A 24378-nucleotide genomic window follows, 5' to 3' on the forward strand; every position below is an offset into this window, starting at 1 on the left:
TTATCAGGTTCCTAAGGTTCATTTAGCAAAAGCTAGCACCGTCTGTGTCTGACAAGGTTTCAGATTGACTGAAGGTTCTTGTGAGGGGATCATAGTTCATTAATCTGGTCCAGATCCATACTCCATTCACTTCAAATTATGAACTTCAAATATACCGTCTTTTATCTACCTTCTTCCTCATACAGTGTGTCTGAGGTTCGGTTCCAATCACATCCTTTTCAAATACATGTTGTCTTGTGTTCTCTGTCCAATACAGCAAGTCCTTGTGAAGCAAAGCCGTGCCAGAATGGTGGAACATGCATTGTGGAGGAAAACTTGAGTTACTCCTGCGTCTGCCAGCGGGGCTGGACTGGAACGAACTGCATGCAAGGTAAACTTATCAATTGCCGTTTCTACTTCCTAAATGATATGCAGTCATGCTCGGAAGTCTTGCTTGTGTAGACAGCCGTCCGTGTGCACGCAGGCATGGCTGACAGGTTAAACTGCCACGGACACCCCGATTGATCTCCGACTGACGTTCGGTTTGCACCCATATAGTCTGAAAAGTCGGTGGAAGTGGACCGTGTGTTATATTTGAACCTAGCGACTGTGCACTTTTTCTTGTGGAAGCAAAGATTGTTCGATAGGTGTGTGGCCCTAGAGGTTTGAAAATTAGGCAGTGGCATTAAGTGACGTACAAATGTTGTTCAAATGGCTGTAGTGAGTCAGCATTAGTAGTCTTTGGCCGTATATCAAGAGCAAAAGTTTGCTCCAATCATTTGCCCATTTTGATTGAAATTTCATCCAAAGTTAACCATCTGCAAGTCAACTTCAAAGTGCCAGTTTAATTCTGGGTGACCTTGCTGTTGAATTATTTCAGTCTAGGTGTCTGGATTCAGTGTGGTTTCTTTTGTAATTTGCCATCCTGACTTTCTCTCTTTAATTAGAGGAAATTCATAGCATCTGTTTTTATTTGGTGTGGGAGATACATTTCGTCCTATGAAGCTTACAGCTCATGCCGTTCTCTTTGACCAGAAACGTTGTACTGCCTGACCTATGGGGATCCCCACTACCGTACCTTTGACGGCAAGTATTTTGACTTCATGGGCGAGTGCTCGTACTACCTCTTCCGGCTCTGCGAGGCTGATTCGACAACCTCCGTGATTCAGGTCAATCAGAGAGTGGGCAGCTCGGCCTACACCACCATGAAAGAGCTGATCATCAATTATGGGGGCACGGTAAGGACAGCGCCAAATGTTGGAGTAAATCAGATCACATTGAATGCACTGATGGACTGAAGTTATACCGAGTTAACGAGAGATTATCGGAGAACTGAATGTTTATATTTTTACTGTCTTGCTCTCATCAAAAGAAAAATTGGTTCTGGAACCACCCGTTCTGTATGAGCCCCAAACTTGACCAAAAGAGGGCGCAAGTATCCTACCAATGCAGGCCCCTTTTTTGCTGGTTCTCAAATGAGTATGAACTGCACATGTTGCATGCATGACACACATCACTACCAATAAAACGAACACTCCTGACCAGTATGGCTCTTTTCCACCAATGAGGGGGTGCTTCTGCTGAAGGTAGATAGGTTAACTAACTAAATGTCAAGGGATGAATTGGCCAGTACCATTTTTATATAGTTTTTGAGGTAACCCTTTCACCCAATGTTGCCATTTTATTATTTGCTTCTTCTTGGTTTGTAGGAGATTAAGCTGGTTCCGGATGTAGGTGTGGTTGTCAGTGATGTTGTCCAGACACCACCTTTTAATGCAACTCCTGTTGTAGAGATCCGTCGTGTGGGCAATTACATTGTAAGGTTTTTTTTATTTGATTAGCAATTTTTTAGAATTTGGATTTTCTCTCAATCTGAGTGCAGAGGTACTTTTAAAGTACCTCTGTTTGCAAAATATATGTATGACTGTCATATGTAAACTCTTTTGAAACTGTTTCGGTTCTGAAGAAAATCCTCAATATTCAAAAGATTTTTGCCCAAACAAAAATTTGTTGAATTCATTCAAAAACTTGTGACAAAATGCATCCTGTCTGACAGCCACGTAGATTCATTGATGAAGATGCTTTCCCTTGTTTCTGCAGGTTGTAAAAATCCCTGACCAGTTTGATCTGAAATGGGATGGCCAATACAGTGCAGACATTGAGCTGACTGCCGTGATTGGATCCACTCAGTTCTGTGGTCTCTGCGGCAACGCTAACAATAACACCGATGATGATTTTGATGATGGAAATGAACAGACGGTAGGGTGTTGATTTATACTTAATACACAACAACAAGTCATCATACTGTATCAGGCAAACAACAAATTTTGTCATTTTTAACGTTATCACACGTAAAAGAACCCGACTTATAAATATCTAACCACACCACCTTCCAGTCTTTAAGAGAATTCAAGCACATGGTATTTTTAATATATATTTATGTCAAGGTCAGTCTACTGTCACTTAAGTATGCTATACATTTTTGGGAAAGAGGAAATGTCCACCATTAGCAGGGTATACAAGTTGGTGCTTTCGTTGTAGCTATTGTGAGAATGGGTAACTCTAAGGCTATGGTTAAATTTGACATTTTGTGGCTATGGCTTTAGTTTTTGCCCTTGACAGGCTGCACTAAATAGCCGTAGCCAAAGACAGCAGTGCCTATTTGCCTGCTAACACGGCCGTATAATTTGATTGCTTTCTTTGTGTCTGAAGCTTTGGCTCTTTTCACCGGTTTCCTTCTAGGTTGATACAGCAGTAAGCTTTGGCAATCGTCAGGTTGTTGGGAACCTACCCTGTCCAGCCAATGCAACAGAGCAACCTAACCAGTGTGACAATGCTTTTGATACTGAATTTGCTGATACGGTGTGCTCACCGCTGCTTGATTCCAGGGGTGAGTCATCCTTATAAAAGCTCGTCACTTGTCATTCACTTGCCAACGGAAGTATTCTTCAATGAACTTGTCGGAGGCATGAAAAATGTAACAAAGGGAAGAGGAAAAGTCAAGAAAACATCAACAAAAAGCCGGCGTCAAAGAGTGTGTCATTTTAAGATAAAATGAGAATTTTCACTGCGTTTTTCTTTTCCGTCAGATAACTTCCCATTCCAAGGCTGTTCAGCATCATCGGCTGAGTTCTATGCGGCTTGCAGGTACGATGTCTGTGCAGCGGTGCTGGTCGACCCAAGCCTGGCTCTGCCCATTGCTTGTGGAGTGGTTGCTACCTACGCACAGCTGTGCCAGGACCTGGGTCACGCTGTCAGTGAATGGAGAAGTGCAATCTCCTGCAGTAAGTCCTAGGCAAATCGTTTATTACAGTGACATTGATGTAAGCTTTTTTCAAAAAATTCATTTTACTTATCATTGCATTTTTCTGATCTTTTCTTTTCTTTTTGAGCTGAATTCTACAAGTACAAAGCAGCTGTGCTGCATCATGTAGTGGTCTTTAAGCACTCATTTTTTTGGTGCACAATTTGTAAAAAATAAAATGTAAGGGAAAAAAGGTCAGATAAAATATTACATGATTGAAAATATATAACATGATATATGTGACCCGCTCTGCAAAAAAGGTAATAAGTCACGCAATGCCAAAACATGTTATAGCCTGTTCTATTTGGAGAGGGCAACATTTCTTTAAATAGCTTCTATAACATTTATATTTCCAGAATTTGTGACTACATGTATATACATGGACACTGATGAATAAAGATGAAAAATTGATCATTCAGTAGAAAATCCTACATAGCCTTGTGTTTCCAAGCACTACTCGTTATGAGCTTTTTTTCTCAAAAAGTGCTTGTATTGAATCTGAAAAGTTGATATACATACATGTATGTCCATATACATGTATCTCTGGAACGCAGCACACTACATGGGTCATTCATATATCAAATTGTAGCTTTTGATGTACAGAATCCAGCCATATCAAAAACTCATAACCTGAATCCGGGAACTTATTACTCATTTTCCTAGAGCCGATCACATATACAGCTTTGTTAGAAAAGTTTTAATTTAAAATCGTACGGTTTAGTTTTGGTTTGTTTTTGTTTCTGTTATTTTTTCATTTTCAATCCAAGTATCTGATTTCAGGATGTTCAGAGCACCTGTTTTTCTTGACCTCTCTCGTGTCAAATAGCGCAAGATTGCCCGCGGAATGCAGAGTACTCCCTGTGCGCTGACCCCTGCCCTCCGACCTGTCGCGACCCTGATGGAGACATATCCCCCTGCAACTTGCGCTGTGCCGAGGGGTGCACCTGTCGAGAAGGTTTCTATCAGGATGGTGATGAATGCGTACCTCGAAGTCAGTGCGGTTGTCAGTATGATAATGAACAGAAATATCTCCGGGTAAGACACAAATGAACATCTAACTAATCTCTCCTTAGCCTTTTGTACTTCAGTAAGGAGGTTTAAAATTGCGTCAGAGAGGCAGAGTCCTTTGGAGTGATTCCTCACTGACTGTCATTTCCTACATTTGCAGCAATATATGTGTCGGTCTTGCTAGCTTCCGAGGGTTTTGAAGTCTCAGAATAAAATTTCACTCCAGTCATTTTCTTTGTCTTACCAAGTTTAACCCGGTCACTTTTCCTTTTTTTCCTGCTTCTTTGATGCCTTGTTGTATAACAATGAATAGATATCCAATACCCAGTAGATTAACAAGCCACAAGCACCTGAGACAGGGACCATAGGTCACTGTGTCAGCAGAACTTAGTCCAGCTCCTTGCCAACCGTTGTTCGCTCTGTCACGAGACTACTTTTTCTGGATATGAGTTTGCCCTGGACTTTGTTTCAAGGAATGCATACATTAATTTTGTCCATGATATTGATGCCATCTCATCCAAGGCCATGTATCCACACTGATACCACAAACTGACACCCTGTGTGTTATTGGGGATGGGGGAGATGGCTAGCATGGTGTCAGTAATAATGACCTCACACACTGTCGGCTGTCAGTAACTCATATACTAAAGTGTACCCCTTGTGGCAGTTTTTCAACCCCAAATAGACGTCCTTGCCAGGTAACAAGGCTCCCTTTATCATTTCAAGCCTAGAGATGATCAACTTCATCTGTGTACCATATCCTCTGGCAAGGGTATTTTATACAATACTCAATTACTCACGCGAAGCAACATATATTCATCTGGTCTCAGTGGTATGAGGCATAAGTCAAGTTTTGAATTTGTCCATGCTCACAATGTTGTTGCCCTTTGGACGCTGCTTGCCTTGCAGTTGAATGACGATTACTACACCAATTCCTGTACCATGCGATGCACCTGCTCCGATGCGTTTGGCGAGGTTGTGTGCTCCCCTGCTGCATGCCACGAGAATGCCACATGCACTGAAGTCAATGGCATCCAAAAGTGTGTCTGTGATGAGGGATTTGTTGGCAATGGTCAAGATTGCGTCTTTGAAGGTAATTTCAGTTACTCTTTTTTAGCAAATACCTACGAAAACTAAATACCTTCAAATCCTGCACAAGGTACGCATTTTCAAGTATATTCCTGATTTCTGAATGGCCCTCCGGCCTTATTTGTGCACCAGTGCACACACGTGCAATTAATCCTAAAAGAGGTTGGGGACAGAATCTTAGCTGCCTTGAGACATTTTTTCTAGTTTTGTCGCAATGCATTTTTTTGGCCAAGCCCATTGAATAATGTCTTACAATTATTTTGACACCAATTTTGTAAAAATCAGACCAGTTATATCCGCAGGTGTCCATTTTTTTCTGAGATAGGTGGAACAACAATTGCCCAAACACCAAAAGCATACAATGACTGAATTAAACCTTCAATTTCACCATCAAAATGAATGAAGATCAGGCATGGGACAGCTATGGCCTTAGAGATGAGTTGTATCACCTCCTGCCCTGTCCGTGGCTAAAACTCCACCTCTTAGGGTGAATATCATCTCCTAGCATTGATACCCTTCAAGGATGTGATGGAAATTCTGTCGTATCATGCTGAAGATGTTGGCACATATTTCTCCACACAGAGTGTGCTGACAGTCCTTGTGCAGAAGGCTCACAGTGTCTGAGGCGAATGGGCGGTAGCCCAAACTACGTCTGTGAGTGCGCCGACAACAACAGGATGGGCCAGAACTGTGATGTCCAAGCAGGTAGGTCTGACACACTCGTGTACTTTAATTAACTCTGTAGTTCCAGCCAGGCCACACAGTTTAATCCTAAACCCCCTGGGGGGATGTAAATTCATATTGAAACTGGAGGATTGAGGTCTGTTAGGATTCAGGAAGAAAATGATAGCATTTGAATGGAATTATCACCCACTCTTGGTTGTTACAGAGACAGTTTGATTGCCTCTCTCAAGTTTCCTCTTGACTGGAGGTGAAATCTCTTGAAAAAGCTCCTTGTGAAGAATCTGTTTTCACTTCATAATTTTCAAAAGCCTGGTCTTTGTATGAAATTTCTATTTTCCCTTGTCTCATTTCTTTGGTAAACTTGTGACATTGATCTGCTATGCTCAGTGTGAGGTGGTCATTCCCGGCATAGAAAAAGACAGAAATCTCTGTAAGCTTTTACATGCATTCTTTGTTGCAACACAGAATACGACGCCCGGTACGCATGTTATGGTGCCGACTGCGCCTCCACCTGGTTCAAATCCCCGAATTACTCACAGCCCTACCCAAATTCCTGGAAGGGTTTCTACCAGCTCTGGGTGCCGGGTGCCCGCTACATCAACGTGACCTTCCCGGAGGCGTTTCAGGTGGAGACCGGGAGGGACTACCTGTACCTTGGTCCGGGCTTCCAATACCCCCTGGGCCTGAATCAAGGTCCCCTGTCCACCCTGCAGGGGGTAATATACCGACTGGATGGCTACACGTCACCCGGGCCCGTTTACATCGAGGGAGATGCCGTGTGGATGTACTTTGTGACTGACGACCAAGTGAACGCTCACGGCTGGCATGCCATGTTGGAAGCAGGTAGGCACCTCAAACTAAGGTATAACACATGAAAAGTGTGAGAGCTTGTCGGGCTGGTGCCTTTGTGAAGTTTATATCACATGGATAGGTGTTGAGGGCAGTCAGGCAGATTCAGGATCATCGAAATACAGGACAACAATGGAACACACGGAGCCCTGGCCCCTATCCGAAACTTGTATTTTTATGTTTAATTAACCTAGATCTGTCACTGAGGGTGGTAATGCCTGCTTATGTGGCATGGCCAGTGTGTTGTCGTTGAGGCTATCACAAGTCCCTGTAATAAGTCCATGAAAGTCATCCAGTCTCAAAGCCAAGTCGCAAGCTTTTCAAATGAGCTGTTACAAAAGCATTCCTTTGGCATTGCCCACTGTGTTACGTATGAGCAGTCTTGGAAATTCGGCTTTTAATAGGACTTGTGAAAGGACATTGAAAGGACTCTGTGATAGACCGCAACACTGCCCAAGACACTGTAAAGGACCACAAAAAAAAAATCCTCCGTCCTGGGGCTCAAGCAAGCGCAAACAGGATCTTCTGTTAGTTTATGTTTACAACCAACAGTAATGCCAACACTGAGTGACTGGAATACTTCAGAAGTAGTGCAGATTTCATTTACTAGCCCACAGACTGCGTGCTTCAACAGAGGAGGCTTTGCTCCCTAGCAGTCACATCTGCCTGCGTGTTGTTTTGCACACAAGTATAGCACAGAATGAGTGCAAGTTGAAAGTGAGCCAATCTTCAGGCTTTCACAGGGGTACCAGGCATATTGAAGCACAGGCGTTCAAATGATGATGGACAAATACGCACATGGTAGTCTTTTGGAAATTCTGTGCAAGAATTGATTAGACTCGGTTCCGGATGTGGAATCGGAATCACGACTCCACTTGATGAGAATTGGGATCTCTGTCGTGATTGGTTTTATATCCCCGTGATTAGGTACCAGAAAGCACTTTACAAATACAAAAAGGGCTACGTCTGATTTCTTTAAATTATTTGCTTCTACAAAAACAATTTTCAAATGCGAATAGATTTAATGCCTGGTTGATATATTTCATTGGGTGATTCACCATTATGAATGCAACATTTGCCAGTGACAAGAACTGATTGCAAGCAGAATTGTGATTCCTTGATGAAATCAGAATCGATTCCAAAATTGGTGAGAATACCGGAGGTGTTGATTACTGGAGCTGAGTGATTGATTCGCATTTGTATTTGTCCTCCTTTTTTGTCAGAATTTGTGGATCTTCCAGGCACACCAGTTTGCTGGGACGGCAGCGAGACCAGACCCAGTGGGAGCACCTGGGAGTATGGTAAATGTGATGAGTGTAACTGCGCGGCCGGAGCTGTCATCAAATGCTCCTTGGTATGTCTTAGGGGTGCTTCAGCCCAGTTGATCAGATGAAATATTTTGCTTCAAGAAAAGCAAAGTTGAAATCAGCATTGTTGAATCCATCACAAGTAACAGGGTGAACCATGGAAAGCTCACATTTAATTCAGAAAGCTTGTGACTCGGCTTAAAACTCGATGACAAGTGATATACTTGTGATGGCCTAAACTGCAGCACTTGATATCAAGTGGCTCAGGCTAGTATAGGTCTATCTTGTTGAGTTTGTCTATGCCTGTCTTTAAACCTCATAACTTTGTTGTTTTTGTTTGTGTTTTGTACACGTCCAGTGTAAATACATCGTTGGTACATGTAATGTTGCAGCACCAGGCAAAACAGATTTATTGTCAGTGTCATCATCTGCTCAACTGACGTATTTGAAATGTAACAGGAAAGATCAAATCAAACCAATGTCTAACTCTCTTGTGCCCCTAAGAATGCTTCTAAGCCGATCTCTTGCACGGAAGACGGCCACTGCCCGGCCAGTTCCACCTGCGTGCCGTCTGACCAAGTTCCCCTTTGCGTGACTGAGCCTTGCAGTGGCATGTACTGCGACGTGGGAACCATTCACGCCGACTGTGCCGAGAACCCCTTCTGTTCGGAAGTGACCGTCTCCGCTGAGCTGGCCTCCATCATACCTGTATGTCATTCTCAGATTTAAGACCGGTTCACATTTCATGTGAACACAAATGCGAGTTTGTGGCATCAAATCAAATACTCGCACTGTGAATTAGCAGAAGTTGAACACATTTGGACTCGAGCACATTTTGCTGTAAATGTCCCCCTGAGTCAAATTAGCTCTTGTTTGACATTTGCCTTAAGCATGAGCTAACCTTTACCCTTCTCTCCAAAAACTAATTCAATAAACATATTTTCCGACTGACAGTTTGAAATGCAAGATTGAAATGTGTATCCTTGTTTGTTGTTTATCACGCAACAGAGTACCACCCTGACCCAACTCTGTGACAGCCTCATTGCTGCCGCAGAAATTGTCTCAGTCGCTGATTGCTTCACCTTTGAATGCTCCATTCGCCGTGAAGCTCGCAAGAAGCGAGCAGCGTCGGATGACACAGTGCTCGTGGACATCTTCCTGGTGAGTCCAAAAAGCTTCCATTCAAATGTCAAATACTCCGACAAAGTTGGTACTGACCTAACCTGAAAAATGTCACATTAGAGCAAGAGATTTAGAAAAATTGTATTGACTGCCACAGAAACGCTTCCTTGTTGAGACCTCCTTGTCACACCTATTAATGCCAAAAAGGAACATTGTCAAAGGCCTCTGCGGCCACTAACTATTCTTTCATGTTTTGCTCTCAATGAGCACTCCCCCCCCCGACAAGAAATGGAAACTGAAAAACAAAGCCAAATCAAACAATATAAAAAGGAAGAAGAATATGATGGAAATTGGCCAGTTTGCTGGAAAAAAAAGTGTTATTATTTTTTGCCAATGAGTGCTTTGCCAACCTTCAAACTCCCCCCTCCCAAAAAAAATCATCCTGCCGACATCAATAGAGATATATATTATACAGGAAGTGCATTGTAGGTTATGTCTCTCACAGAATATTTGTTTAATTCTCACTTCCTTTCTCTTCTGCCTTATGTTAGGAGAGTGGTTCTCCTAGTACCGGCTCTGCCGCCCCTGTTTCTGAAGACGGCATGACGCCTGCAGATGCTCTGGCCCTGTCAGTGTACGAAGGGCTGAGTCTACACATATCTGACCCATCGCTGCCCGTCAACATCACCAGTGTAGTCTACCTGGGTCCGAGACCAGCTACCAAGGAACCGCCCACAGACAGCACCCTGAGAGTCACCATCAAAAAGGTCACCACAGGACGTGAGTAGCAACTCTCCCTTTCCTTTAATTCTGAAAATCCCACTGGGTTTGACGTTTTCCGACTCACAGACATTTTGTGTTGTAGGAATTTGCTTTCACTGATTTTATTAGAACTGAATACTGGTTTTACTGTGACTGCCCATGAAATTGTTATTGCTTACAAATTCTTGAAGCAATGTGTAAGTATATGGCAAGGACCAATGTATCTTGCAGAAATACCACTGACATAGTTGACTGAATGGATAAACCATCCATGCTTTGAGATTGAAGCTTGTGGATTTAAAGCTTCTGTAAATGGAGTTGTTTTAAACGAGTGCTTTTAAAGCTTGATAGGGGTCTGAGGAAGGCAAATTGACCGAGAGAAATATTTTCAATGATTTAAGTCATCAATTCTCCTGCACATTTTGTGACCCCTCTTGCCATATAAGTGGTATGTGCCCTGCAGGCAGAGTACAAAAATCTGACACAGAAAATGTTGCGCATGGTGCATGCTGCTCGATGCGACTTAAAACACAGTTCAACCAGTGTTGAGGGAAATTCCAATTCTATGAAATAACGACTCATTGGTCGTATTGCATGTGGTTGCTAAAGGACATTGATTGTCACTCATGAGCCCTAGGGTCCGTAAAGTAGACCAATTGGTATTTGGTCTTGTGACGGTCTCAGCCATAACATTACGCGGTGGCAGGCTCCTGATCATCAGGAATTTGTAAACTGTGACGTTTGTACCGATACTTATTTTTAACCAGCTGTAGAAGCCAATTTGTCTGCCTCGTCTGTTACCATCGTTGCCGTCGGTTCCTCGGTGATGATTCTCCTTGTTGCCCTCGTGTTGACCATCTGGTGTCGTCGTCGCGGCCGGCAGTCATCGAAGAAGACTATGACATTCCAGACTGGTTCAGAGGAGGCTCACACCAATGAGGTCTTTGAGATGGTTGACCCGGGACCAGCCTTCTCCCGTGCCATTCCATTGGATGATGGCACAGGCCACCAGGGCAATGTGTATGGAGTTAAATATGACCTGGATTCCTAACTGTGCCAGAGTCAAATATGAAGGCATAAATGAAATAGTTAAAAGGTCTATAGTTGGGTTAATGGGATTGATTTTGAGTAGCTGAAGAAATTCAGCACTATTTACTTTGAGCTATTTTGAAGTATTTTATAATATTTTGGTCAGTCATATATGAAGGGGCATGCAAATCTAGAATAAGCAAACTATACTTTAGTGATGTTCTTTTTTGGCAGTTGCATAATTTCCAATGAGTCAGTTATTGACAGTTGCTGTCTTTATTCTGAAAAGACTGATAGAAACAATACCGCATGTGTTGAACTCATAGCGTGGAATTCTTGTTCTCCTCATCAGAGAGACTTGAGAATTAGATGTCGTCATGCTGTGGCCTGTGATGTCACATTGTAATGTGGACAAAAATGGATTATGGAATGTGTCATTTATTTCAGGATAATAAAAGCATTATGTTTAGTTTTAAATAATAAGATTTAAGGAATGTGTTATGGAATGTGTCATTTATTTCAAGATAATAAAAGCATTATGTTTAGTTTTAAATAATAAGATTTAAGGAATGTGTTATGGAATGTGTCATTTATTTCAAGATAATAAAAGCATTATGTTTAGTTTTAAATAATAAGATTTAAGGAATGTGTTATGGAATGTGTCATTTATTTCAAGATAATAAAAGCATTATGTTTAGTTTTAAATAATAAGATTTAAGGAAAGGTTCTCTTATCATATCATCTAGATGTAGAATTTTTTTTTTATTTGGTATTATTGTAAGCAGTATTTTATAGCTACATCTATATATTTGTATATTGATTTATTACTAAGTGGTAACCGGATGAGTTTTTTCCAAGTACGTGTACAATATTATTATTCAAAAGATATAGTGAAGGGTGTGTATTTGTTAGCATCAGATTACGTTTTTTAAACATTGTGACAAATACATATTGCCCACATCTTTGGAACAGATGCATAACAAATGCTTGAAATATATATAACCTTTGGCAGATTTCAATTAAGGCTGAGAAAGCTTTCCAGTTGTCTTTTTTGTTCCTTTTTTTCTTGTTCTAGTCTTAGACATTGGATCCACACAAGTAGCATTGCTCATGATGAATATGTCAATTAAAGGTTCTCCGACTATTTTCTTGTCAGTTTTGTATGCTTGTTGTTTATTTGCTTGTTTCTTTTTATTTACTTGTCTTTTGTTAATTCCAATTTAACAAGAAACAAGAAAGGCAACACTCGGTCTTGTTATTTTTCAAACGGTTTGTGCACTTTAAAAATGTAAGTGTTTTAGTTTTTGACCTAAGAGGACCACACCAGTGGCAGATGTACAGTTATCCCAAAGCAACAACAACTATCATTTTGAACACTTTACCCCGTAGCCATGACACTCAAGAAAACTGCAGTAGCTGTGAACACAAGAAGCGGTCGATTTTTGACATCAGAACCATCTCCTCACTTTCTATCTGTGAAATAAATTTCATTAGGCTGTCATGACCAGTGACTTTGACTTGTGAATCGTCGGATTTGTTTTTTCATCTAACCTTTTATAGCCTTTCTGATAGGTGAGACTACATTTTGTGTTTTTTTTTACATACTGTTGGAAAGGGGAAAGAAATTAGATAGACCCCAAAAACAAGTGCCTGGCCTGTGAAGTTGCACTGGGACTGTACACAATGCTATGGATTTATGAAACGAAGACTACCATCCAGATCAAAGGTGAAAACATGTCCGTAAAACAAGATTTGGGCCTTGACTAATTATCTATGTACTTTGCAACAGTGTTTGCTTCGCTTGGTTCCTAGGCAGCAGTCTTCTTAATTGGTCATCTGTCACCTTAAACTGTCACTATAACCTAAACTAAAGGTAAACCAGAAACAAATTTAAAGGTTGAACAACCTTTTGTTACTTTGATAGTTTTTTTTTCTCAAGATGGTTGGTCTTAAATACTGCCAGAACATCACTTTATTTACTTGGGAACTTCAAAATCAAACTTTGTTGAAATTGGTTACAATTAATACGCAGGCATATAAATGGAATCTTTTATTGCTATTGATGACAATACAGAGGCTAACAGTCGGCAAAATTGGATTTATTGAACTTTGCCGACTATCTGCAATGAGTTGTCAGTTATTAGGCCCATGGGCTTACAAAGATGTGTTTCTCTCAATTGTCTCCTTGTTATTACGAAATGAAATCTCAATTCTCAACAAATAGCTGACCATCAATGAGACACGTTTCCCCCACACACAAATGTCGCCTGTGCGGTGCTTATTACGCATATTGATCACATAATGAGCTGTAGTTGCTGCAAACAATAATCAGAAGGTATAATATTCTTCAGAAACCGATGTCATGCTTGCGTATCATTTCATACCAGCATCAACCACTGGCGTCCAATCAATCTTCCTAACCCCTCACCGCACCCAGATTGCATTGAAATTGGAATCATAGGAGTCATTTCAAATCAATTGTTTCTCAAAAGCATTTCTACCCAAACCCAAGCCCATCTATCCTAATTAATTTGCCTCCATCCAAATCAGTTCCCCCAGCAGGCCTTTAATACGGGAAAGTCGAAACACTCCCACTCCAACTGGAGTATTATGAAGGACTACTCTTCGGGTACAATTGATGTTGAATCTTCCCAGTTGATTTGGTAGCCCATGGTGGTAGTATTTATTTGTAATTAACCTGATTGGTGCGGGTGAGCGTGACTTTCGTTTGTTAAAACGGTTGGTACGTGATCAAAATGGATTATTGCAATAAATAACACGATGAACATGTTGAACAGAATTCTAAGTGGATTTCGCATAGTGACCAGTTATAGGGCCTAAGTGTTTTCAGGTCCTGAAATGAAAAGCAAGTACGTCATAGTGAACTTATAAGGGGTGAAAATGTCAGTCAAGGTCAACATTGGTGGCACGATACGCTCCCTGAGGATCCTGGGTATTTTAATCCACCCAAAATGTACCCAATATCACTCAGAAAGGGGGGAAATATGCCATTCTAAAGTAAGATTGAGCTTGAATGTGATAAATTCCCGCCCCATCCCCCTTCCCTAGTTTACAATTTTACGTGCAAATTTACGCCACCGGCTGGAACCAACGGTGGTTGAACTAGCTTGAAAGTGTGTGAATGGGGGACCGGGAAGGGGGAGTTGCTCAAGACGGGGAGGCGTCAGCCATTAAAAAGTTGATCCATTATGCACCACCCCAATATAGGACCTACCAAACGAGGGGGCTGGTCATGCCCGTGCCATGGGGATGATTTTTCATTCATTTTATATTTTCCACATAACTGTGAGCATGTAGCAAAGACATAACAAGAAAGAAAATAATTGTAGATGGGGTGTCTTAGAAGCAGTGCTTGTCGAGTAGGGACCCCAATTAGGAATAATACACATTATTACCAACGACACATTAAGTATGACGTAAAACTGGACAAGAAATCAGTAAGTCGTGTAAACAGTAAGTCTTATAACCCTTTAAGACACAGAAACTAAATGAAGTTGAATAAAATTGAAATACCCAGTTAATAATTTCACCTTACATTTACATTGGAACGTATAGATTCTTTATAGAATGCCACCCCAGCATAGGCCCCGCATCCTTGACTGTATTTTGTTTGAGAGTGGTAAGTATGATGAAGTTTCTTGTGTTGTGTGGTGAAATGGTGGTGCATTTCTTCATTTTTGATGGATTTAGGTGATTGTTCATTGTTTAACTGAGTGCATGAGGATCCCAAGCTGAAGGGAATATATATCATTTACTTTGAGAGTTTTATAAAAGAGAGGACTGCTATGTCCAAGTAAGTGGCAGAGTGGATCATTCTTAAAACTTTTTTGCAGTTTAAGTATTCTACTGGTTAAACTAACCCCACAATTACCCCAGGCTAATATCCCATATGATAAATACAGTACAATTAAAATATTGTAAAGTTTAAATAATATGCACCCCGAGGGAAAAGAGGCTCGAATTTACATATAACTCGTATATTTTTTAAAATAGTGTTGCAAATATTATAAATTTTTTTCCATAAGAGGTTCTGTTCAATATACAACCAGTTTTATCAATTTGTGCGTCTATAAGGATTTTTGGTAGTTCATGACGCTGCTTTTTACTGAACAGCATGTACAGTAGTTCGTCATTTAATATTAAGAGACAACCCGTTTGCTTTAAGCCAGTTTAAAACTTTGATAAGCTCAAGATTAAAATGTCATAAAGAGTATGCGATTTACGTCCCTTGGGTTTATATTTTATTTTTTCTAAAAAAAACTACGTTTGTTTCGTACGTTAATCCACTGTTGCATTAGTGGAGTACATATTCTGGCTTTGTGGATTTGCGCCATTTCAACATGAACAAACAAACAAACCTCCATTTTCCGCCATTTTTAAAAGAAATGCACGGGTGCGTGTTGCCTAAGATTTTTCTTAGTATTTTCAAACTTTTGCTGCCCTTGTTGAATCTTTTCAACCACGGTTTATACAGCACTCCAGCAGGACAACTGATAGAACGTCAAGGTATGATTTAAATTTTCCTTGAGTCGTCTGATATTCTTTTAGTTTCGTGTGAATCTTGTTGTGGGCCAGTTTTCGGACGGGGCACGTTATGCACGTGGTCCGTCGATCCCGTCTGCTGATTGGGCTGCGCTATTATTTTGCGCCTCGCATGATAACTGGACCACTAAGAAAGGAATCCTCCTTGTCTAGGCTATCTGGACTTAGTTTCACGAAGAAAAGAATACAAGGTCAGAAAAGACTAACCAGTTGCTTGCAGAATTATATAAATGTTTGGGATCACCTTTAATTTTAAGACTTTCATCAGGAAACCTTCATGCAATACAGGGGAAGAAAGATCCGTTTTTCTGTCTTAGGCACTGTCATGACTGTCTGACAGTACGGTGAACGAAAGTGTAACTTTCTGCACAATTTGGCACGAGTTTTACTGAAATAAATCTTGGAATGACAGATTGTGCCAAGCATTTATAAAGTTTTGAATACAACTGGATAGTTACTGTCAAAAAATTTGGTGTTCCTGACCAGTTCTGGTGAGGGTTACTTGAAGAACCTTAAGCACTGCTCAGTGTAACATGGAGCCATTGTTGTTTACATGTGGTCATTACACTACATGTATGTGATGTGTTTATTTAAGAGAGCCTTTGAGGTAAATGATCTGGTGAAACAAATTCAGCTTTTTCAATCAAATTTTCCCCTCACAGCAACCATGAGGTACCTAAACTCTTGAAATGGTGTAATAAAGGTTTCAGACCATGAGACCAAGCATTTTTTTTTAATCTGAATTTGTTACCCACCGATTTCTCATTTCCACCCAATGATCAATCAGACTGTTTGTGTTTATTATATTGCGCATGTGTCTCCACATGTTGGTCCAGCCATTGGGGGGGGAAGGGGTGGCATCTTGTTTTCAATGCATGGCGGTCCTTGTTGTTGACTTGTAAGGTAATACATGACCATCAGGACATGTGATATGCACTACACTGTGCAATTGTGACCAGTGTTCTAGCCGCGGAAGGCGGCACCGGGTGGTACCACCTGGTACTGTGAATTTTCTCCTGGCTTTCGAGTTCAAATTGGCTGTGCTGCCCGGCACAGATTTTCAAAAAATGACCTGAAATATTACTGAATATGTATCAATTTGATGGTATTTCAAGGATCAAAAAGCATTGAGAACATCTGCCGGTAGCAAGCATTGTTACAAGACCCGTAAGATGTGAAATTACATGTATGGGATATAATGTAGCCTCCTCTGAGGCAGCGAACACATGTTCATAGTCTTGGCTCAAGACCAGCCAAACAGCAGTATCAATAGAGGGCACAATTCCAGTCTGGCTATGAGCCGCGAGAGCTACGCTCACTGTGCTTCGCAATCCAAAAATTTACCCAGCACTAAAATGATCCCAGCTAGAACACTGGCTGTGACAGAAGATGGTGAGACTGACATGCAGAGCAAGCTTGGTTGGCTATTGGGCCAATACATGTGCAGTTGGATGAACACAAACAGTGCGATCGTTGTCAGTTAGAAACGAGAGGTTGGTGAATAAAAATCTAAGATTTTTCCAAAAAAGAATTGGTTTCATGGTCTGAAACCTCTGTTACAGTATTTTCAAGAGCTGTAAGTACCTCATGGTTTCTCTCTTGGGGAAGATTTGATTGAAAAAGCAGAATTTGCGTCACCGGATCATTTACCTCAAAGGCTCGATTAAAAACACAGTGTTATGACTCCATGTAAATAACAATAGCTCCAAGTCACATGGAGTAGTGACTTGGAATTCTTCATGTAGATGGGGATATTAATTAACCCTAATTGAAGCAAAATCTTCCCAATGTGAAGCATGGATGTACATGCAGTTAACGGTTTCAAGGTTATACATGTACATGTAGGACCACATGTACATGTATGTGCCATCTTTTTTACAAAGCAAAAAGAACACATGTGTTAATCACAAACTTGCACTTCAAAGTCATCTTATCAACATGCACTTGTGTCTAGCAATGCAATGTACACTGTTTTCTTGGCCTGTGGACAAGATGGTGCATGTTATTTCAGTTCATTGTGGGGGGTCTAGTAAAACTCCTGCCTGCTGATCCAGGTGATTTGAATGTGAACCCATTAGAAAGAGTCGTAATTCTTCCTTCACACCAAGTGACAGCTTTCCTTGCTCTCTCTCAATGGTATACATGTATGTACAAAAGTGAAAAATACGATTCTACTTCTTTTTCCACAAATCACACAGACACCTACTCAGTGCTAGAATGGAAAAATAGCCATGATGTGCAAGTGTCTCTGTAATGCACAGTTGATCAGTGTCACAGAACCAGCTTTGCAAGGTGAGATTCACAGCCATTTTGTTATCCCACATGAATGTTTCTACTTGTTACATCATTGTTTTCCAATAAGCAGTCAAAATCTGTTTAGTGTTTCTTTTCATGTAAACTCAACTTTCAGCTCAGTGAGCTTTTATGCCGCAAAAAAATGAATTCCAACTGTTCAAACACCCAATGAATTGTGCCTAATAGTATTGTGATATCTACAGCAAGGAGGTTTCTTTTGGGTTACGGTCTATCAATCATACAAGCTGCACCTTTAATACAGCAATCCTGGTATTGTACAATTGTGCTTAAAAGCTGTAAATCGGGGCACCAAATACTTGCACCACGCGGGTAATACGTCTATTCAGGGTAGCAGACAGCTTTCGTTAATTATTTTTCATTTGTTGTTCATATTCTCATTGCTTTCATATTTATACATACACAGAACTCTTGCCACAGTGTTGACGTACATGTACATGTATCAACATTCAAGAAGGAATTCTTCAGAGACACTGGTGGAGTCACTGCAGCCCAATGCAACCAGTTGCCTGAGGTCGCTACAAGTTGCTGAAGGTCACTCTTGGCCCAAAATGTCACCTGACTTAAGAGATATGCATGACAGTTGCTTGATGTGACTACAGGTCCCTGACTACCACTACTGATTTACCATTGTGGATTATGGACAATTTGTTTCTGCACCCAGCATCGATTGCCACTCCACAGTTTGGACATTGAATAGTATGAACATGCACATTTTGAAGCAAACTAAATAGGGCAGACATTCAGACCCTTTGTCCTACTTGTCCTACAAGTTTGCCAACAGGAAACAGTCATTTGTTGCCTGCAGTACTGATGGACCATCCCTGTTTTGCTGCCAGTGGCAGGACACTCAGAAGTGGACATGATAAAGGAATCAACTTGATTTGCATAGGCAGATCCTATTCTGTCAAGTTTGGTGTACTGTTAATTGATGCCAGTAACTCACAGGAGTTTCAGCTTCAAAATGAATGCTGTGACACGTGCTTGTTTGTGCATTCATGTATGTTCCTGATTCGGCTTGCCTTGTGATGTCTCTATCATCATGCATCTACCAAATTGAATTATGCAAGAGCCATCAACACTAAGGGGAAGAATGCAATGTCAGCCTTAGATCAACCCCTTCATGTCTGAGATTGAGCAAGATGGAGAGGCACGCACTCCCTGAGACCTTGAGACCTATCCAGCAAGTAAAGGAGCATCCCCGCATAAGCCTTTTGTTGCACAGTTTGTCTGATGTTAACTCTCACTGGATATACTGAGTGGTTTCTACAGGTCTCCCAGGTCTAAGTGACTGTGCAGATGAGCTCAGCTTTGAACACATCTCGTCTGTCAGAAGCCCATGTTAGATTCACTGTTCCCCGTGGCTGCCCTCTAGCCATGACATATTCCAAGCCGGATTGAAAAGGACCAAGTTCGCTGATAAGCCCTTTTAGACATTGGTTTGATGGATGATCTGTACCATGACTTGCTCCAAGGAAGGAATAAAGTGTGTTTGGGAGATGCAACAGTTGCTAAGGAGATGCTAGGGATGTGTGCTGCCACAGCATACTGGGATGTGATGACATGAATGCCATAAATGAACTGACTCTTGGCAATTTGAGGCACATACCGCCATGGACACTCAAACACAGCATGGAACTTGAACTCTTAGAATATGTCAAAGAGCACTTGACCTCTCCTGTCTTGAGTGTCTTTAAGATCACTCAAGGTTTTCTTGGTTGACAGAAATCATCCTTTGATAGGCCTACTCTAAGCCAAGTGCTTGACGGATGATCCTTACAAACTGGCCAAAGCCTTTGCATTTATTCTTTCCTAGTTAATGATCCCTATGTAATCACGAACTGAGACAAACTGCTTCATGTACCTTACAGTTAATCAGAATTAAATGTAGACTGTCTGGCAGACTTCTTCCAATCAAAAAGGAGTTAAAAATCAGAAAATGGTTACCAAATTTCAGGGCAGCCAAGGGCAGGAGAGGTGGAGTATTAGACACAGCTTGAGATGGAAAGACATTCACTTGAAAGGCAGTCAACAATTTCCTTGAAGACTTTCAATGTTTTTCTTTCATTCTTTCTTGTATCAGAATCCAACATTGGCTTCATGTCTTTACCCCTTTCTGTAAAATACGTCGTGGACATCACTCTCTGAATTACTTGGGAAAAATTGAGAAGTTTCTGTTGTGTCGATCAAAATTTGAGTTCTGATGTTGACTGCCTGAAGGTGTTGTCCAGTTCATACTTTATTACTGAGTCATCATCAAGATAACTTGGCTCTCACAAAAGTCAGCTTGTTCATTCAGGTTTTGGGTTTGCATGTTTCCTACCATCACAAAAATTATGATCCCCTTTTGGAACGAATTATCAGGAGTCTTTTTTTACTTATTTCATTTCATTTATTACCCGAAATCAGACCAAAATCATGGCTGCACCACTCAGACTTTCTTCATTCTAACTTTCATCAAAGAATATTTTTGGAAAACATCTCAATCCAAGAAATTTGAGTAGCTATTCATCAATTTACACAATGCTATAGAATCCTTGGAACATTTAGTGCTTGCTGATATTCTTGAGCATCGATCCAAATGTTTTTGTGGGAGCCAGTTACATGTATGTTGAGCAAAAGATAATTGGAAGTGATTTAACAATGCCTGTATGGTAATACTTCTGTTGGGTACAAGATTGGTCATTGGTCACTGAAGCCAATTTTTGGCGAAGGATTTCTCTTTCTTGAATTAATTTTTGGTGCATCCAATACAGATAGAAACAACAGTTGTTTTATTTTGCACTTTCCTTGCCTTAACTAGTGGTACAAAAAAATGGAGCTTGAAATTATCATACATGAGGGAGTATGAATTCCTGAGAATATGACCAAACTGTGAAAATCCACTTCTAGTATGAAATATTGCATACAACCAAACAGAAAGACAACTTTTTGTCAAGCTATGTCATTCGACAAATATGGAAACAGGGAGCATTATCGAATTTGCAAATTGTACACGTGCTTGCAAGTTGGAAGACTTACAAATGTTGCCGTTTTTCATTTCTACTGATTCAGATTTCTATCTTTTTGGAGGGAAGAGAGTTTGAAAAGCATCTTCTTCAGGGTATTCATTACTTATTGAATTGTCTAGGTGTGAAATGTGCAATTTTTGAGTTACCAGCTCTGATATCAAAACAAAAATGTATGTCTTCGTTTACGCTCTTCACAGATTACTGTTAATTACACAAAAGTATTTTATTTTAATTTCCCAAGTGGTGCTTCTGATAGTCTTCTTTTACCTGACCAATCTTGTGCCCAACATATTACGCTTGTCTCGTATAATCAGCACCAGCAAGTACCTCAAACATAAAAACATCCATTTAGTCTGACTCTTAATTGGCAGTTTTGAGGAAAAGTCACTCAATACCACAAATTTCTTCAGAATTCAAAATTAAAGTTGTCAGTAAATGTATGTGTATTCCTGATAGATATTTTGGCACCAATTTGTAACATTCAAGTACATGTACATTTTCTTTGGAGGAAACTTGCTCAGGTGCATCATGGGGAATGCCAAATCTTAATTACTCTCCCCAATTAATCGCTGCCAAAGAAATGATTGCCTGTCTCTATCTCTGGTGCTGATTGTACGATTTATGCCATCATAAACAACCCAATTCATGTAACAATGTATAACAATCTATAACTTTATGTTTCACCTACAGGCATTCCATCCTAAAATCACTCGAAGCCCAATGCATGCAGGTCCCCCCTGCTGCACGCCCGGGTGGTGTTCCCCGCCCTGCAGGCACCGACAGGCCTGGTGAGTCGCCCCTGCTGTCTGTCATCGGCTGGTGGTTGGCTGTTCTTTGTGTGTGCGCCTTCTTCCTGCTTCTTGTTGTCTGGGCGATCATGGATACCTCAGTTGACTGCAATGGGTAAGGATCACTTGTGCTCTTACGGTTGGCTTGCTTTCCTTCAAAGGAGCTGGCATCAAGGCTGCTTGTACGATGTGTTACCATGGCAACCAATGAATCCATCCTGCACTCTTAGGGTTGCGAATTGAGGGATAACTCTTACACCTACTCTTGATCTGACACCCACAACTTCAGATGTCTACTGTTGCATCGTGTTTTGAACCAGACAGAGGAGATGTTTAGCCATGCTAACTTTTTGTGAGTTATCTCTGATGTTTCTCAGTGTTGTGAATTTTGGGACAATTGTCGTAACTCCTGTTTGTGTTGATAACTTCCTTGTGCAACTCCTAAATTGATCTACATTGTATTGTGTTACCATGTTCCAAGGCAAACCTGACCTCAAAAGGACAGAGAAGACACAGTCATCAAAACTGTAATGAAATGAAAAAGGTGTGGACGGTTTATATTCCTAGCCAAAAAATCTGCATGATTTATCCTTTGAGCCATGCCACTGAAAATGAGATCATTTAAACCAACCCTTCTGCTTTTTGCCTTTTGTACACTAACTCGCAAGACAAACATTCTTGTAAAAACTGAAAAACAAAAAGCTCCATTCCTAATCTCAGAGCCGAAATTGTAAAATAGTCCTGCTACACGTGAGACACTCTGGTTTAATCACAACAAAGCCAAAACTGATTCCTGATTGAGAAGCTATTGCAAACCATTCAAAAAGATTTGAATTCAGTCTCAAAGAAATTGTATCTATCTTTTCGTTTTGTGAAAGAATAAAAGTTGAAGCAAAAATTCATTTGAAGTGAAATCAGCAGTAAGGAAAATAGGCAGTTGAATCTGAGTCCAGTTTCAAGATTGCCACTGCTGTTATTTAGTTATATCCATTGTAATAAATCAACTTTTAAAAGTCCGTTGTGCCAACATCTATCTGTATTAAAAATGAAATGTGTAGCTCAACTTTGAAAATCTAATGACACCAAAATATGTTTCGGAGAATTAAAACAGGTAAAAGGAAACAAAGTTCTGTGAAAGGCCAAACTCTTGAATTTACAAGGAGAAGTTGTGCAGAGATTGGGAAACCATACTGCCTCCTTGCCAGATGATGGATGCGGTGGACAAGATGCCCTCTGCATCCTGACAAGAAGCTGTGGTGTCAGACACGGGGAGCCAGTCCTGCCTAAAGGCATCCATGGTAAGCTTAATTGGAGTTTGGAGGATCAATTCATGCACTGATTGACAAGGTTGTACATCCTCACATCTTGCCCATTGAACCCAAAGTCCCAAATTGTGTGTCTCATGGCTAGGAGTCATGCTGCCTGTATGTCTGTGTAATAAGATCCAATGGCTCTGTGCATGTAGTCTTCAGTCTTTGGCAATACTGTGTGACTAGGGCCCATTTACACTGACAGGTGTCAACAGGAAGGTTTCAACCACGCCCTTGGTGCCATCAAAGGAAGAGTTGAATGCACAGTCAGGGCATGCTCATTCATGTACCTAATCAAGCCACTGATCAGTCAGAACACGCAGTCTCAGTGGATGAAATTTGAAAAATCACTGAAGTTTAGACATTCACTTGAATGCACAGTCAGGGCACGCTCATTCATGTACCTAATCAAGCCACTGATCGGTCAGAACACGCAGTCTCAGTGGATGAAATTTGAAAAATCGCTGAAGTTTGTACATGCACTTGAATGAACAGTCTTAGAGGAAACCAGTATGCGCAGTATTTATAACTGTGGAATTCCTTCACCACTTGTCAGTGTAAATGGGCCCTTAGGAAGAGAGTACCTGAAATTGACCTGCACTGCGAAGAAGTAATTGACGGTGAAAATTGCTGGATTTTAAAGAAAGATGTAGCAACACTTGAGAACTGTTGATTCAATGAACGTGTCGCTCTTGAAGATGCTACTGAAAACTTAATATCTCTTGGCCATGTTTCCAAACCTTTAGAAACCTACGGCAAAAGTCATCAGATGTCGTAATGTTTGTGACTGCTGCGTGTAAAGACAAATTTGGTTGTCTGGACAGAGAGAAACAGCCTGTGACTAGGTGCCATCAGTTATAAAGAAAGGCATCACATCAAATGATACAAGGCACATCAGTGGGTAAAAATCCCACCTCTGTCTGAGTTCCAGGGAGCGCTTGAATGCAGCACAGTGTGGTGGCACGATAAAGTGCTGTTTTCATCTGGGGCACATTTACCCCACTGGATGCCACATATCGTTACAGTATCTGTACGATACCTACATGCATCTATTCCTTGCTGTGCAGCAGAAGTGAAATGACTAGTCACAGATTCTGTGATGGTCATGTCACGGGTAAAGCAAGGCAAACCTTACATGCCAGCAGATTCACAAGATCTTGCCATATGGTTTCATCCTACCTCAACTGTAGTACGTTGTTGTTGTCTTGAGCCATCTTTCAGGTCCATAAACAGCTTAGCTTACTAGGCCCAACATTTGTT

The 24378-nt window shown here is 40.9% G+C and overlaps 1 protein-coding gene and 1 long non-coding RNA gene across 2 annotated transcripts in view; both read left to right on the forward strand.

Moving 5' to 3' along the window:
- Positions 1–12644, forward strand: part of LOC147795224 (zonadhesin-like) — a gene marked incomplete at its 5' end in the record, with an annotated part of 30528 nt that extends 17884 nt beyond the window's left edge. Inside the window, 15 exons of the mRNA XM_087132196.1 lie at positions 257–370; positions 1015–1217; positions 1689–1796; positions 2080–2238; positions 2722–2869; positions 3069–3263; positions 4110–4318; positions 5201–5384; positions 5963–6085; positions 6530–6907; positions 8137–8267; positions 8725–8928; positions 9229–9381; positions 9894–10122; positions 10872–12644. Coding sequence (XP_086988322.1) covers positions 257–370; positions 1015–1217; positions 1689–1796; positions 2080–2238; positions 2722–2869; positions 3069–3263; positions 4110–4318; positions 5201–5384; positions 5963–6085; positions 6530–6907; positions 8137–8267; positions 8725–8928; positions 9229–9381; positions 9894–10122; positions 10872–11155 — 2822 coding nt within the window. The remainder of the gene's footprint in view (positions 1–256; positions 371–1014; positions 1218–1688; positions 1797–2079; positions 2239–2721; positions 2870–3068; positions 3264–4109; positions 4319–5200; positions 5385–5962; positions 6086–6529; positions 6908–8136; positions 8268–8724; positions 8929–9228; positions 9382–9893; positions 10123–10871) is intronic.
- Positions 12645–15533: 2889 nt separating this feature from the next.
- LOC110979759 (uncharacterized) lies at positions 15534–19385 on the forward strand. The gene is made up of 3 exons (XR_002598246.2): positions 15534–15660; positions 17895–17988; positions 18416–19385. It is a non-coding gene; the product is annotated as an uncharacterized LOC110979759 (long non-coding RNA).
- Positions 19386–24378: the final 4993 nt, after the last annotated feature.

The sequence above is a fragment of the Acanthaster planci genome, unplaced genomic scaffold (assembly GCF_054643075.1).
Source record: "Acanthaster planci isolate LZ-2023a unplaced genomic scaffold, COTS_SCS Contig121, whole genome shotgun sequence".
NCBI lineage: Eukaryota > Metazoa > Echinodermata > Asteroidea > Valvatida > Acanthasteridae > Acanthaster > Acanthaster planci.